At 38.8% G+C, this 13,964-nt stretch overlaps 2 protein-coding genes across 8 annotated transcripts in view; one reads left to right on the forward strand and one right to left on the reverse strand.

Annotated features, from left to right (window-relative positions):
• Positions 1 to 7,637, reverse strand: part of LOC143299199 (leucine-rich repeat-containing protein 59-like) — a 99,556-nt gene extending 91,919 nt beyond the window's left edge. For 5 of the 7 annotated variants that reach the window (XR_013057487.1, XR_013057486.1, XR_013057485.1 and 2 more), the window contains exons 1-4: positions 7,428 to 7,637; positions 6,302 to 6,361; positions 5,459 to 5,722; positions 4,200 to 4,269 (exon numbers count right to left, since the gene is read on the reverse strand). Coding sequence is in view for 4 of the 7 variants with exons in the window: in XM_076612368.1 (XP_076468483.1) it covers positions 4,200 to 4,269; positions 5,459 to 5,722; positions 6,302 to 6,361; positions 7,428 to 7,517 (484 nt within the window). In the remaining 3 variants the exon portion in view is untranslated. Of the gene's footprint in view, positions 1 to 758; positions 1,295 to 1,789; positions 2,482 to 4,199; positions 4,270 to 5,458; positions 5,723 to 6,301; positions 6,362 to 7,427 lie in introns of those variants that run through there. The other 2 variants (XM_076612371.1, XM_076612370.1) reach the window with 2 other exon arrangements.
• Positions 7,638 to 7,847: 210 nt separating this feature from the next.
• Positions 7,848 to 13,533, forward strand: LOC143299109 (mitochondrial import inner membrane translocase subunit tim16-like). The gene is made up of 4 exons (XM_076612238.1): positions 7,848 to 7,934; positions 10,705 to 10,878; positions 11,878 to 12,000; positions 13,318 to 13,533. The coding sequence occupies exons 1-4, from the start codon at positions 7,932 to 7,934 to the stop codon at positions 13,411 to 13,413; spliced, it is 396 nt and encodes a 131-aa protein (XP_076468353.1). The 5' UTR covers positions 7,848 to 7,931; the 3' UTR covers positions 13,414 to 13,533.
• Positions 13,534 to 13,964: the final 431 nt, after the last annotated feature.

Here is a 13,964-nt window from a genome sequence, read left to right on the forward strand (position 1 = left end):
GCAAGCAAAGCATGTAACAGCCACGGGTTTTTCAACTCAAAAGTGATGTTTTGGGGATTCTATTACACAAGCACATCTACAAAATAAATAGGTAACACTGAGGCAAATTTCGCTCAGCAGTCCAGGCTTCTCATGTTCTAATGACTGGACCTGTCTTCATCCTCAGTCTAATACCGGACTTGACTACAATCTCCTTGCTAATCTTTCTCACAAATTCTCCATCACCCTCACCCTACCACATCCATTTCTGAACACAATCCTAACTGATTTTTCAGTTTCATCAGTGACACTGAAAGGGGAGTTGTTCAAGTAGGACATTTCGAGATGCAGATGTGTAGTCACCTCACTGAGAAAATCCTTTTGATTTTTTACCCCAAAGTTCAGAGGGCACTTCTTTCAGAAAGAGGTGTTTTTATGTATGTACATATTGATACAGAACCATACGCATGATGTACCAATGCAGAAAGAGGCAAAACATGCATTCAGAAAATATTCATGAAAACAGCACATCACATTGGAAGAACGGGCAAGAGGATCCTTTGTACTGTGATCACTGAGTAGAATCTCCCAGACCATGCACTTAGCATGCTTTTTAATTATCACTGCCAGTATGATTGCTTTGGTTATACAGTGTCTTTTACTGACCAAATCATCAAAACTGTACGCACTATATATATATATATATATATATATTAACAATTATTGAATTTGTTTCTAATATAATATCACAATTAGGATCATCAATTATGCTTTGGATAAATGTTATCTTGAATAAAAAACATTATCTTGATTAAGTTTCAATCCAGGATTTGGTGAAAGAAGTTAGAAGCCAGAGCAGTAATGTCAGAAGCGAGAGGACACACACTGCACATTGCTTGGGCTTAATTCTGCTCACAGCACATTTCTTTACCACTCGCCTGCTTTACTTCAGGCTTTGTAATGACTTGTCTCCTTCACAGATAGCAGAATACTGACACTGCAGGAACCTTTTTACTTTTTTCTCTCTCCACATTTTTCCCATCAGTCTACTCTTATGTACCTTATCAAAGGGTATACAGTGTTCTTTTCCACAGAGTTAAAGACCTTCAATGGATGCCTTTCTTGCATCCAAGACATTGCTTTACGTTTTAGCTTTCATGACATTTATGATCCAGGCTGTCAGTCAGTAATGGTAGGCACAGAAATGTCTATCAGATGAAAACACTACCACTGAGTATGAGAATAGTGCAGGAGCCAAAGTAAAAATGGTGGCTGGAGAACCCATAGCCAGAGTATTACTCACCAGTTACATCACCTGTAGAAATGGAACAGAAACCGAGCAGATACTGATATGAAAGTGAAGTACACATACACAAAAATCCGTTTCAGGTGCTGTAATAACTAACTGCACAATGCATAAAAACTATGGTGAAGCATGCAGCATGTGCCCAACTAAAAACTGACCATACATCACAATAGTCATGCATGTGATTACTCATACAATACAAAAACCAAAAAGAGTTTGATGAAATGAGCTACAAAAGCCCCATGACCTCAATAAATTCAAAATATAAGTGATTCATAAACCGTCATCTCCAGTTTGAGCATTCTCACTTTTTACAAGGCGCCTGTTCAAAACTGACCAACATTTCAATACTTGCCCTTTTTTTGCTCTTTTGTCTCTGTTTACACACAATACACACAAACAACAAGTAATGATTCACCACTCCCCCCATTCCCACCCCCACACCCCCAATCACCACCAGCTGTGCTTTCGGTTTCATTCTTGTCATTTTAAAATCAGCCGGAATCACATGTGAGCCATGAAGGCTTTGTCATCTGTTTTCTTTTTGCTGCACCATCAACAGTGCTGTTATTTACCTTTGCTGCATATAGCCCACCTGACCACACTGGGCCATATCATCTCTGAGCTGCACAGTTCCAGTGATCATTACCAGCATGCCATTCACCCCTAATCTCCAACACAGGCATATCCAGTCTCAACTGTCACAAGCCCAGAGCCAACAGCCCCACAGTAAGTACAGAGACCCAGCACCAATGCCAAAGCTGTGATAACAATACAATCAAGATATCTTTTTTTAAAACAACAACAACACTCTACACAGAAACTGTTTTAGTTCTGAAAAGGGTATGTAAGTTTTAATGAACTAAGAAACTGGGTTACTGTCAAACTCTTATGTTTTGTCAGAGCTTCTCTTATGTTTCATCATGATAAAAGTCAATTCATCATTGATACTTCATTCATCCACCTTGGCAAGAGTGTGTGTGTGTGTGTGTGTGTGTGTGTGTGTGTGTGTGTGTGTGTGTGTGTGTATGTGGTCTGTTTTTGTAATAACACATCCACATACTGAAAGGAAAAATACAAACGTATGTTCTCGAACAGACAGAGACAGAGGAGAGCAATTTCTCAAGAGTAGTGATCAAAATACATATCAACAGTGTGTGCTATAAATGGGTCTGCAATTCTGCTCCCTTCAATCCCTGGGACATAGACCAAATCCAGACTAAAATTCCCTCTTCTCAATTTCAGATGCTCAACACTGCAGGTTCCAGATCTAAATTTGACAACTGTCAGCCCTTCTCTCTCTCTCTCTCTCTTTCCCTCTCTTTCTGTTCCTTACTGCACCAGGTGTTCCTAATCTGAACAGTTTTCAAGCCAATGTCAATTGGACTGTATTTCAATTTTTCTGATTAAGTCCATCCTTCCTTTCATTATCAGTTGCTGGTAAAAAGGGTAGATGTGTTTGTGCACATGTAAATGTGTGTGTGTGTGTGTGTGTGTGTGTGTGTGTGTGTCTGTGTGTGTGTGTGTTTGTGTTGTGCATGCATTTGTGTGTGTGAGTGCAAATGCATGTACATATGTGTATGTCTCTAGAGGTGTGTGTGCCTATGTATGTGCATATGCATGTGTGTGTAATAATTACACATTAAATACCCCAGTATCTAATCTGCACAGTATCTCTTAGCCCTTATAATAGGGGGAAAGGGGGATGAGGAGGGATGGGAGGTGGTGACCCCATCTATCAACCGCCAGCAAACAAATAGCGGGGCTTCTTCTGATATTTTCTACATAATCCACCATACAGTAAGTTTTACATCTATCAGCTGTTGATTTCCAAACACCACTTTTTTTTCTTTTTTTTTAATCCAGTTAGCTAAACATGTCTACTATTTGAAAGAGGTAAGTTTCAGGTTAAGAACCACAAGCAATCAAGACCTCTTCTTTTTGAATGCTTGGAGGATGGATCAACACTTCATATTGTCAGTCTGACCGTACTGGTCTCACCAATCTCCTTTGAAATCTCTTCAATCAGAAAGACAAGAATACTTGTAGCCTTATCTACAAAAAGCCAGTTTACGCTTTTAACAAAATTTGTCTTGAAGGCATTCAATTTAAATGTATAAATCAAGAGAAATTATTCTTTTGCAATGACAAATCAAATTTTAGTTTACCTGCCATGTTATGTTGTGTGGTCTTCCTTTCTCATGTTTGCTCAGATGGGAAGGAAGGCTGATGCTGCTTTATCAGCCCAAGTCAATCAGACAGTCTCTCATGCACTTCTTGTGTACACATGTGCCAAAGCCTTCTTCTTTTTTCTCACTAGCTGTACTGGTTTTTGTTTCAACCATATGTCCTCTCTTCTTACTATTGTTTCATTCTGTTCAGTTTTTACTTTCGTTTCATTGAAAGTCTATATTCTTAGCTAGTGTGAAAACAGCTGTCACACACTTATGATTATTTACTATATGGTGTGGTGTGCTTTGACATATTTCAAATAAAATAATGTTTAAACCGCAGCCAAATGTTTAGTACACTATGGTTTAATTTTTCTCTCCACATTTTTCTAAACTGTCAACTCTTATTCACCCTTCTAAAGGGGAAGCAATGGTTCATTTATTCTATGCAATATCTAGAGTCTGCCTTAGAATGGCCTTTGCTGCTGACTGATTGTTTTTGTTCTAGTCAAGGGACACCCAGGTTTTATTTATAGACAGGCTGTCAGTGAAAAACGGAACAGGAGGAAATATTGGTTAGAAAACTTGACAACTAAAACACCAACAAGAGCTCCTAGTATGAGCAAAAGTCACAGCAAAAAAAAAAAAAAAAAAAAAAAAAAAAAAAAAAAAAGGCACTGGCTGATAACAAAAAGTTGCAGCATCCATTATTTAACAACAAAATCAACATGCAAGAAACTTACATTTCGATTTACGTGGAGTCTCTTCTTTTTCTTCTGTCAGTGAATCCACTTTCTTCAGAAAGCCAATGACCTAGAACAGACAAAGAGGAAAACAAGTTATTGAATGGTAATCATCTTGATTTCAAGCTGTCTGTGTAGTGGTTTGTACCACTGTGTGTAAATGAGAGAGAATGGAAAACACTGATCACCACTGACTGAATGTGTTTAAGTACATTCTATATGAATGGGACATGGTCAACTGATTCCTATTTTTCCTGTGCAGGAAACTGTAGAGATAAGAGATACAGAAGGCAGGACGAAAGCTTCAGAGAGCATCTCAGATCCATGCAACTAAAATATGACAACCCGTTTGGCCAGCACTTCAACAGCCAGTATTACAACCACTCTCTCACCAGGGTTGCTAATAGCTGTCTGGTACAACAGCTCCACTGGAATCTACATGAGTATTCATGGACTCCACACTGTCTGCTTGGGAACAGTGACCCCTGCTGGGCTCAACACCAGGAAATGAAGGCAGCCCATTAAAAAAAACAACCCACAGCCCTCCCCCCAGCCCTCTAAAACCCCGCCCTCCACTTTAACCCACCAGACCTACCCATTCCTCTCTCCTTAGTAGTAATGCTGACAGAGTCCCTCTCATCCTCTTTTTGTTGAGTCCCTGCCCTTACCTGCAATTGTCAACTGATATAGGGTTTGTGACCCGAAAGTTACTGATCTCATCTCCTATGAGTGGTCTTGTACCTCTCTTTCCTTTTTCACTTCTTTTCTTTACATCTGTTCAAGAGAGTATTTCAGTTTTCTATTGATGCATGAAACTTGAGGAAAAGTATGGTAGTAAGTGACATTTTCAGGTTCTCTCACACATACAGTTCACAACATTTTTAAACAAGTAAGAATCCAAATTGTTTGGGAATATGGATTGATGCATGAGCCTATCGATGGAAAATGTACCTATCTCATGCATAAACCCTTGATTTTCTCAGTGGATTTAAGCAAATCTCAGGTTAGACCCACAGAGCTCTCAGAATTACAGATTTCAGTAAATTTACTATAAAAAAAAAATCACATCTCATATATGTACACTCATGCACAAGAAGACAACAACACAGCAACAACAACCAAAAAAAGAAAAAAAAGAAAGCACACACACACACAAGTTCACAATACAACACCACACACACACACACACACACACACACACACACCACACACACACACACAAAGCAAGCAAACAAACAAAACAAAACACAAAGTTTTACATTCTTGGCACACTCCTGGCACTGCTGCTCATTCAGACAGTCCCCTGCCTTCTCCATGAGATCTGAAACCAGGGGGTTCCCCTTCAGGTCGAGCCACTCCAGGCAACCCAGGTCCCCAAAGGAAGGGGGCAGCTCCGTCAGGTCGTTGCCCATAAGGTCAAGGAACTGGAGGTTGACCAGCCTGCCGAAGTTAGCAGGCAGCTCCTTCAGCTTGTTCTTGCTCAGATCCAATTTGACCAGGTGGACCAGTGTGCAGAAGTCATCCTGGTGTGTGGGAAACCAAACCAGAGGAAAATGCTAGATCAGTGGCTTGTGTGTGTGTGTGTGTGTGTGTGTGTGTGTGTGTGAGAGAGAGAGAGAGAGAGAGAGAGAGAGAGAGAAAGAGAGGGAGAGAGAGAGTGGGAATAAGTGTATGTGTGTCAGTGTGTGTGTGTGTGTGTGTGTGTGTGTGTGCGTGTATGCATATATATGTCTGTGAGTGCATGTGTGTGTGTGTATATATGTTTGAACGTGTGTGTGTGTGTGTGTTTGTATGTGTGTGTGTGTGTATGTGTGTAAAATGTTTCAGAAAGAGAGACAGAAAGAGAGGGGGGTTGGGGGGGGGGGGGGGGCGGGGGCAATGAGGAAAAGGAAGGAGGGTCTGGGATGAGAGAGAGAAGGAGTGGTGTGGAAGAGAGAGGGAGAGAGAGAACGATGGACAAGAGGGGGCTGAAAAGAAGGAGAGATGGAGGGAGAGAGACAGAGAGGCAGGAGATGGCAGGGGGCTGAAGGAGAGACAGAATGAGTCTTAAAAACTGTACACTGTATAAAGCTGTATGATATACAGCTGCATGATATACTGACTGGTAAGGAAGTAATCAGGTTGCATGACAGGTCAAGATGTGTAGCTTCTGGGATTTTTGCCTGTAAGAAAAAGCAATGAAATCACATCAAGACAAACTGAGGCTTCTGCACATAGCAGAAAGGAAGGAAAATTACTTCTTTTTTTTATCTACCGATCTCTGACTGCACACATGTCCACACATTTGCCTTCTCAAACTAAACTGAACATCATGATTCTGCAATAAACATCTGTAGTTAATCTATAGTTAACACACACACACACACACACACACACACACACATGCAACGAATAAAAAGAACATATTTATGTGCTTGGCTCACTCTGCACAGATGCATATTCTAATGTCCAAAAAACTTTAAATCCTTCCCATAAATTGAGTAAAATTCATTTGCAATATATATGAAATTTTTGTGTGGACAAACAAGATCACAGGCATTCTAACTTGAGTTTGATGATATATATTCTTCCCAAGCTAAAGTACAGGCATACAACAAGGTGTGTGATGACATGCAACATCATTAATGTAATATGTCTGCACAATTTGAGAACTCCATTCCTGCAACTTTATCACTGTAGGCCCAGTGCAGAGCAGCAAAGAAAGCTTTCCACCATCAAAATTCTGAAGCGGATTTGTTGCTTTCAGCTCTGAAATGGCCAAGCCTCCAATGCATAGAGCACAGGGTGAGGCTTGCTAATGTTTATGAATCTTACTATAGCTTCATTACCATCAACTGCGACTGTAGGTGCCATCCTTAACAAGTACCCACAAAACCATCTCCTGTCCTACCCTATTCGGTCCTGCAGATTGAACTGCCCGAGTGTCAAAAAGCAACAACAAAAATGCTGAACCAGGAGTGGCAGTCACAGCATCTATGCTCTCTGTCATGCTTCCTAAGGTCTTCCTTTTCCTTGTCTCACCCCCTGACAATGTCGGCGAGCGGACGATGGAAATTTATAGGAAAATGAAGGTCTCATCCAACAGTCTTTTCTCGGCAAGAAAGTCGTGTGGGCCATAAGCAGAATGTGTTGACAAATTTCAGTACTTGGATATCTAAACTCAAACTTATACCTAGAAGATGCTGTAAAATATGATGCTATATGGAAGAAGATGGATAAACTGCTCACCAGGTCTTCAACAGGCACTTCAGTCAAGTTGTTCAAGCTCAAATCAATTTCACTGCCATCGAGTTGGTCTTTCAAATTACCAACAGACATTTTGACTAAACAAAATAGGCTGTTGTGATAGTCTTTTTTCTTCGAGCCACGAATTATACAAATAAATTACGCTTCTTGCAACCGTGTCTGTAACTTTCTGTTTCTTATCTTCCTGCTCCGTCACCAATCGAAACCGGAAATAGAATTAATGTAAAAAAGCTACATCGAAAATAAGCAGTAAACAAAGTTATTTAAAAAGATTTCTTTTTTCTGAACAGGGGTTTCTAAATATGTTTCTTAATTAGTATTTATGGGCTTTTAATTTTTATATGATATGATTATCCATTTGTTTTTATTGAAATATAAATTCGTAAATTCACCCACATTCATCAGTAACTTACACTGGCTGTTTCGTCTCTTTGCCAGCCAGAAGCCATGTGAGGATTTCAGAAGGGAAAAGACAGTTACACAACTATGGTTTGTACTTAATATTGTCTGTTTCATTTTCTTTTGGGTGTTATCTGAAAGGATCGAAAATGTTGAGAATGTTACTTTGGAAGGATGCGACTTAAGTGCCTTGTCTGTTTAGTTTCTCTCCACAGTCCATGGAATTATTTCGTCATCCTATCTTTGCCCTTCAATCGACATGACGACATAACTTTCGATTTTGCTCCATGCATGACTTACATCATTTGAAACTTTTTTTTATCGCAAGGTGATCAGTGTCTCTGTCTTGTACACATCAGCTTCTATCGATTGTATTTCATTTAGAGTATTTGTTTTAGTTATGAGATAGCGATGCATCTTGCGGTGAGTGCATTCTTAATACCTTCTTGAGTTATTCTTTCCCTTCTCTACCGCCTTCATCATATTAATAGTGAAAATTCTGTAGATTATAGATTAATATCTCTCTCTTGTCTGTCCTGCTGCATGTCATGTCTGGCTTCCAATATCCATGTCTGTCTTTATCTGTCTGTCTACTGTCTAGCCATCTACCTATCTATCTATCCATATCTGTCTAATCTATCCGTGTGTGTGTGTGTGTTAATGTTATAGTGTTAAATTTTCATGCCAGTGTCACATTGTATGATTGAATAAGCGGTGGTATGCTGTCTCACAACCAGTCCACTCTCCAGCTGGGAATAGAGTAGCTCTACAATACAAATATATACAAAATCACACCAGCAATATCCACATTTCTTCCCCTCCACTCCTCTAATTGAAACACAGAGTGAATGCTTATGTCTTGTTGTGAACACTTCCCATTCTGTCTTGAGTGTAAAAATTCTGGTTAGTGCCATTGTACCAAATACAGTGTGACTGTGTGTGTGTGTGTGTGTGTGTGCCTGGGGTCTTCTTCTTCTTCTTTCCGTTACATGACCAACATCGACTTGCCGATGATTCTGTCATGGTTCATGCATGCTGAGTATTTTCGTGTCTCCATAACCCATCAAACACTGACATGGGTTACACTTACAGGTTCTTTAATGTGCTTATTTGATCTTCTGCATGCATATACACATGAAGTGGGTTCAGGTACAAGCAGGTCTGCACATGTTGACCTGGGAGATCGGAAAAATCTCCACCCTTTACCCACCATTCGAACCCCAGACCTTCAGATTGAAAATCCAACGCTTAAACCACTCGGCTATTGCGCCAGCCTGTATGCTCACAAGTATTCTCACTCTCACCAGTCAAACTGTTCTTATTTTTAAAATAAAAATACAGATGTAGCCTTGTGGCTTCATTTTTGGATCACGCTGTCTGAGAAAGAAATAAACTGTCAAAAACTTACTTAATATTGGTTTTGTGATACGAAAAATGAAATTTAATGTAGTGATGAAACAGGATATTTTATGCTAATTTGGTGGCATACCTTGAGAAGTTCAGCTTTGTTAAACTGACTCATTCGTGGTACAAATAAACAACCAATATCCAAGCTAAAATCCTGGATAAAGAATACCTTTAAGCAAAACTTTTGTTTTTCATCAATAACAGTTAAGGATAGAATTAAATAGTAAAAATAACTGAGATGAAGAGAATAAATGCTTTGAGGATACAACTTTTATTGGGGCAGGTTTTTTGTTTGTTTGTTTTTTGCTGCCCGGTTATCTGCACCGCTTCAGTGGCATAACTCCCATGCCGCTCATTCGTAGTCCCCTTTTACATACAAGGGCAATATTAATAATGACTGTTTCAATGCCTATCAGGTGCTTTCCACCACATTGTAGGTTTAAAGGGAACACTAAGTACTTTCCAAGAAAAGTGTGTATAAAAATAAAGGTTTATGCCTGAAATTAGTGAAAAGAGGAACTACACAAATATGGAGGCACAGTGGGTATTTTGCTTGGGTCCATTGATACATTATCCTTTAGCTTCTTGGTCCTGGGTTGATAAGATATTTTATTATGTTCAGAGTTTTTATTTGAACAAACAGGAGACCGAGCTACATGTATAATGTTAAAATGTTATATTATAAATGTACCTCTTTCTCCTAGCTTGTTCAATGTATTTTTTCTATCAGATTTTACGTTAACAATGGAGAGAAAAAAAGTCAGTTTAGAAAACAAATTCCCCAAATGTAATAAATGTAAACCTCAGTATCAAATGTATCATGTATGCATGCATATATACATGTACCATGTTTTCAGTTATCAGGATACAACAATGAAATCTGATCTGCACAATCACAAGTGGAGTGATGGCCTAGAGGTAACGCGTCCGCTTACTGCTTAGAAAGCAAGAGAATCTGAGCGTGCTGGTTCGAATCATGGCTTAGCTGTCGATATTTTCTCCCCCTCCGCTAGACCTGGAGTTGTGGTCTGGACACTAGTCTGTAGTCATTTAGATGAGATGATAAACCAAGGTCCCATGTGCAGCATGCACCTAGCGCACGTAAAAGAACCCATAGCAACAAAAGGGTTGTTCCTGGCAAAATTCTGTAGAAAAATCCACTTCAATAGGAAAAGCAAATAAAACTGCACACAGGAAAAAATACCAAAAAATGGGTGCTGTTGTAGTGTAGCGACACGCTCTCCCTAGGGAGAGCAGCCCGAATTTCACACAGAGATATCTGTTGTGACAAAAAGAGCAATACAATACAATATAATACACATTGTGTGTCATTTGTATAATCTTTTCTTCTTTTTTTTTGCATGACTGTAGTGTAAACATGACGGACCCCAGTGTGAGTATGTCTTTAACCATAGGTTAAAGTGGATTCAAAATCTGAACCCTGTACTTTCAGGCCAAGTACCTTGCGCAGATCATCGTAGCAGGAACCCAGGTGGTGGGTCGAGCCTTCATGCGCGCCTTGAGACAAGAGTTTGCCGCCAGCCAGCAGGCCGCCCAGCGGGCAGGGGGAGGCAAGCAGGGCACTAGGCGGGCAGCGGCAGACACAGCCACTGGCATGACATTGCAGGTAAATACTGGCATATGGCTATGCAATATGGTGCATGTAGTGTTTGTGTGTGTGTGTAACATGTACTCCTTAGTTTTACACATTTCCACTTTCAGTAATAGATTATAGAGATGGGAAAGTCTGTTTGCATGTGTGTGTGTCTGTGTCTGTGTGTGTGTGTTGCATGTGTTTGTTGGTTTATATAAATGTTTTTACTTGGAGCTGATTTTGTGGATGCAAAATGTTTTCCATACTAATTTAGATATTACCACTGAGATTGAAGAAAAGCAGAGTGGTTGCTGAGGTTTTACAGAACTTTGTTAAAGGTTTCATCATTGATTAACCATGCAACAATGCAAAAACATGTGCACATATCTTCACTTAACCATTTATTTGTTGTTGTTGTTTTTATTATACTTTTGGCTAGTATGAAGCAATTAAAAATATGGATTGAACAAATTTCCAAACTGATGTGTAAAAGAATTTGATTTAGCATATTTGTCAGTCATGTTTTGTTTTGTTTTGATATCATTTGAAGGAGAAAAAAACAAACGTAATAACAGTCTCAGCTATAAAAAAAAAATAATAATAAAAAATAAAATAAAACACACACACACACACACACACACACACACACACACACACACACACACACACACACACAAATACACAAAACAATACAAAAGGAACCAGAGATTCAGGTGATTATTATTATTGATAAACAAAAACAACAACAGCAAAAAACCAGTGGTTGGGGGTGTTTGATAATGATGTAAAACAGTTTTGTTTTATAAAGTAAAAAAAACAAAAAAACAAAAAAACCAGAACTAAAATACACAATGGTTTCATTGACAGAATTATTTTGTTTATTTACAGATTTGAAATAAAAGGTTATTGATCAATGCTTAGTTTATTTTTGACTTGTATCAGCTGTTTGCTTCATTTGCTGTTTGTACATGTTGTTGTTGTTGTTTTTTGTGGTACACATCGCCGTGGAAAAGTGCACATGTATTGTTGCAGGAAGCACAACAAATTTTGAACCTGAAGACTGTTGAGGACTTGGAAGGGCTTCAGAAAAATTATGAACATCTGTTTAACGTAAATGAAAAGGCAAAAGGAGGTTCTTTTTATATTCAGTCTAAGGTGAGTACATACACGCTTTCAGATTGTGTGTGTGTGTGTCTGTGTGTGTGTACAAGGTTGAATTTTAACCTCATTCACATGGCTGTCTGCTGCACGAAAATGGACAAGAAATTTATCTTCAGCAGTTTGTTGTCAGTACTTCCAAGAAAAGAAAACAAACCATCTAATTATGCCTTGGATATTGGGCAAAAGAAAAATCAAAGAACTCTTTTTCACTTCTTCCTTTGAAACATGCTTCATGAGTAATTTTAGTGACCACCAGAGAGCACATACACACAACACACATGTTTGTTTGAAAGTGTTTCAGTCAAGTCTGTCTTTTTTCTTTCTTTTTTTTTCTCCCCAAATAAGACTTTATTTGTGTAACTTTTTCTGTCATTTTCTGTGAGAGTTGCTGACTAAGCAATCGCCAGCACAAGACAGTTTCATGTATTGTAACTAAAATCTCTTGCATAATCAATGATGCTACTCTTGTATCTTATGTTGGGTCTTTGTGTTTTGTGGAAGAGGCTTTGTTAGGAGTAGAAGCTTGAGAAGGAGAGAGAAATCAATAGAGAGTTTTGAAGGATACATATTTTTTTCCAAACAGAAAATGGTTGTTTAAGGAAATTACGTTTTTCTTATGCTGGCGAAATATATGCCAGCTAATTATTAAAAGCCTGTGACAGTGTGAGGTTCTCTCTATAGTCAGTTGGGCCACTTACATGGATTTGTTCAGTCAAATTCATCTTGATGTTAAATCTAGGGGCTCACATTATCATGATGATTGTGAGCTATCGGTTTCTTCATCATGCATACAAGTTTCTTAGTAAAAAAATAGTTTGCATATGTTTATATAATGCACCATTGATATGTATGATATAACATTTTGGAAAGTCTTGCTGAAATTGCTCCAAGCCTGTGTTGCTAACTGAAATCAGTTTTCCATGTTTTCTATGCAGAGTGCACATGTATCACGACATAGTATAGGTAGCCATTGTTCTATTGACAGTAGCTTGGCAAAATCTTACATTACGAAATCAGTCTGAAAGGAATATAAAAACTGTTAACCTCCAGCTTGCATCCTTTATATATACCTTCCCACGCCCCCTGAACAAAATTTAACCATCTATTAGGAAATAAAACATGATGATGATAAAATGTGTGGCTTACTTGTTCTGTTCCAGTCGTTTAATTTAGTTTAGCGTATTCTCTTATGGGGAACATTTTTTTTTCCACAATTATAACAGTTACAACATTTGGGTCATAAAGATTTGAATCACACTTATCAAACATTTTATTAGAGCAATAGTAATTTATAGAATAATCCTTTTGCAGGTTGTCCGAGCCAAGGAGAGGATTGAGTCTGAGCTGAAAAACCAACAAGAAATGTCCAAGAGCAACCAGAGTCAAAAGAGCAAAGAAGAGACATGATGTGTGCATTAATCGATGTCTGAAGGTGTGCATGTGTTGACAATTAGAATGAATGAAGGTTTGAGGAGTGTAAACTAAGTGAAAGCCAGAGCCAAGGGATGAAATAAAAATACAGTGATATTTGGGCCTTTCTTCGTTGTTTGCTCCTGTCATGTGTGGCTCCAGTAAAATGCATCATAGGTCGAGAGAGACCCATATTTCCTGCTTAACTGGGGAGGGGTGGGCTGAGGTTCAGACATATCAATAGTCAATATGGTCAATGATACCAGTTCTGCATACATGAACAATCAGTGTTGAAAGCCTCACTCTGATCTCCTTACCTTCACCTTTGACCCAACCTTTATTTATTGTATTTCTCTTTTTATCACAACAGATTTTTCTGTGTGAAATTCGGGCTGCTCTCCCCTGGGAGAGCGCGTCGCTACACTACAGTGATACCCTTTTTCCCTTTTTTTTTTCTTTTTTCTTTTTTTTTTTTTTTCCTGCGTGCAGTTTTGTTTGTTTTTCTTACTGAAGTGGATTTTTCTTCAAAATTTTGCCAGGAACAACCC

This window comes from Babylonia areolata, chromosome 24, assembly GCF_041734735.1.
Source record: "Babylonia areolata isolate BAREFJ2019XMU chromosome 24, ASM4173473v1, whole genome shotgun sequence".
NCBI classification, from domain to species: Eukaryota; Metazoa; Mollusca; class Gastropoda; order Neogastropoda; family Buccinidae; genus Babylonia; species Babylonia areolata.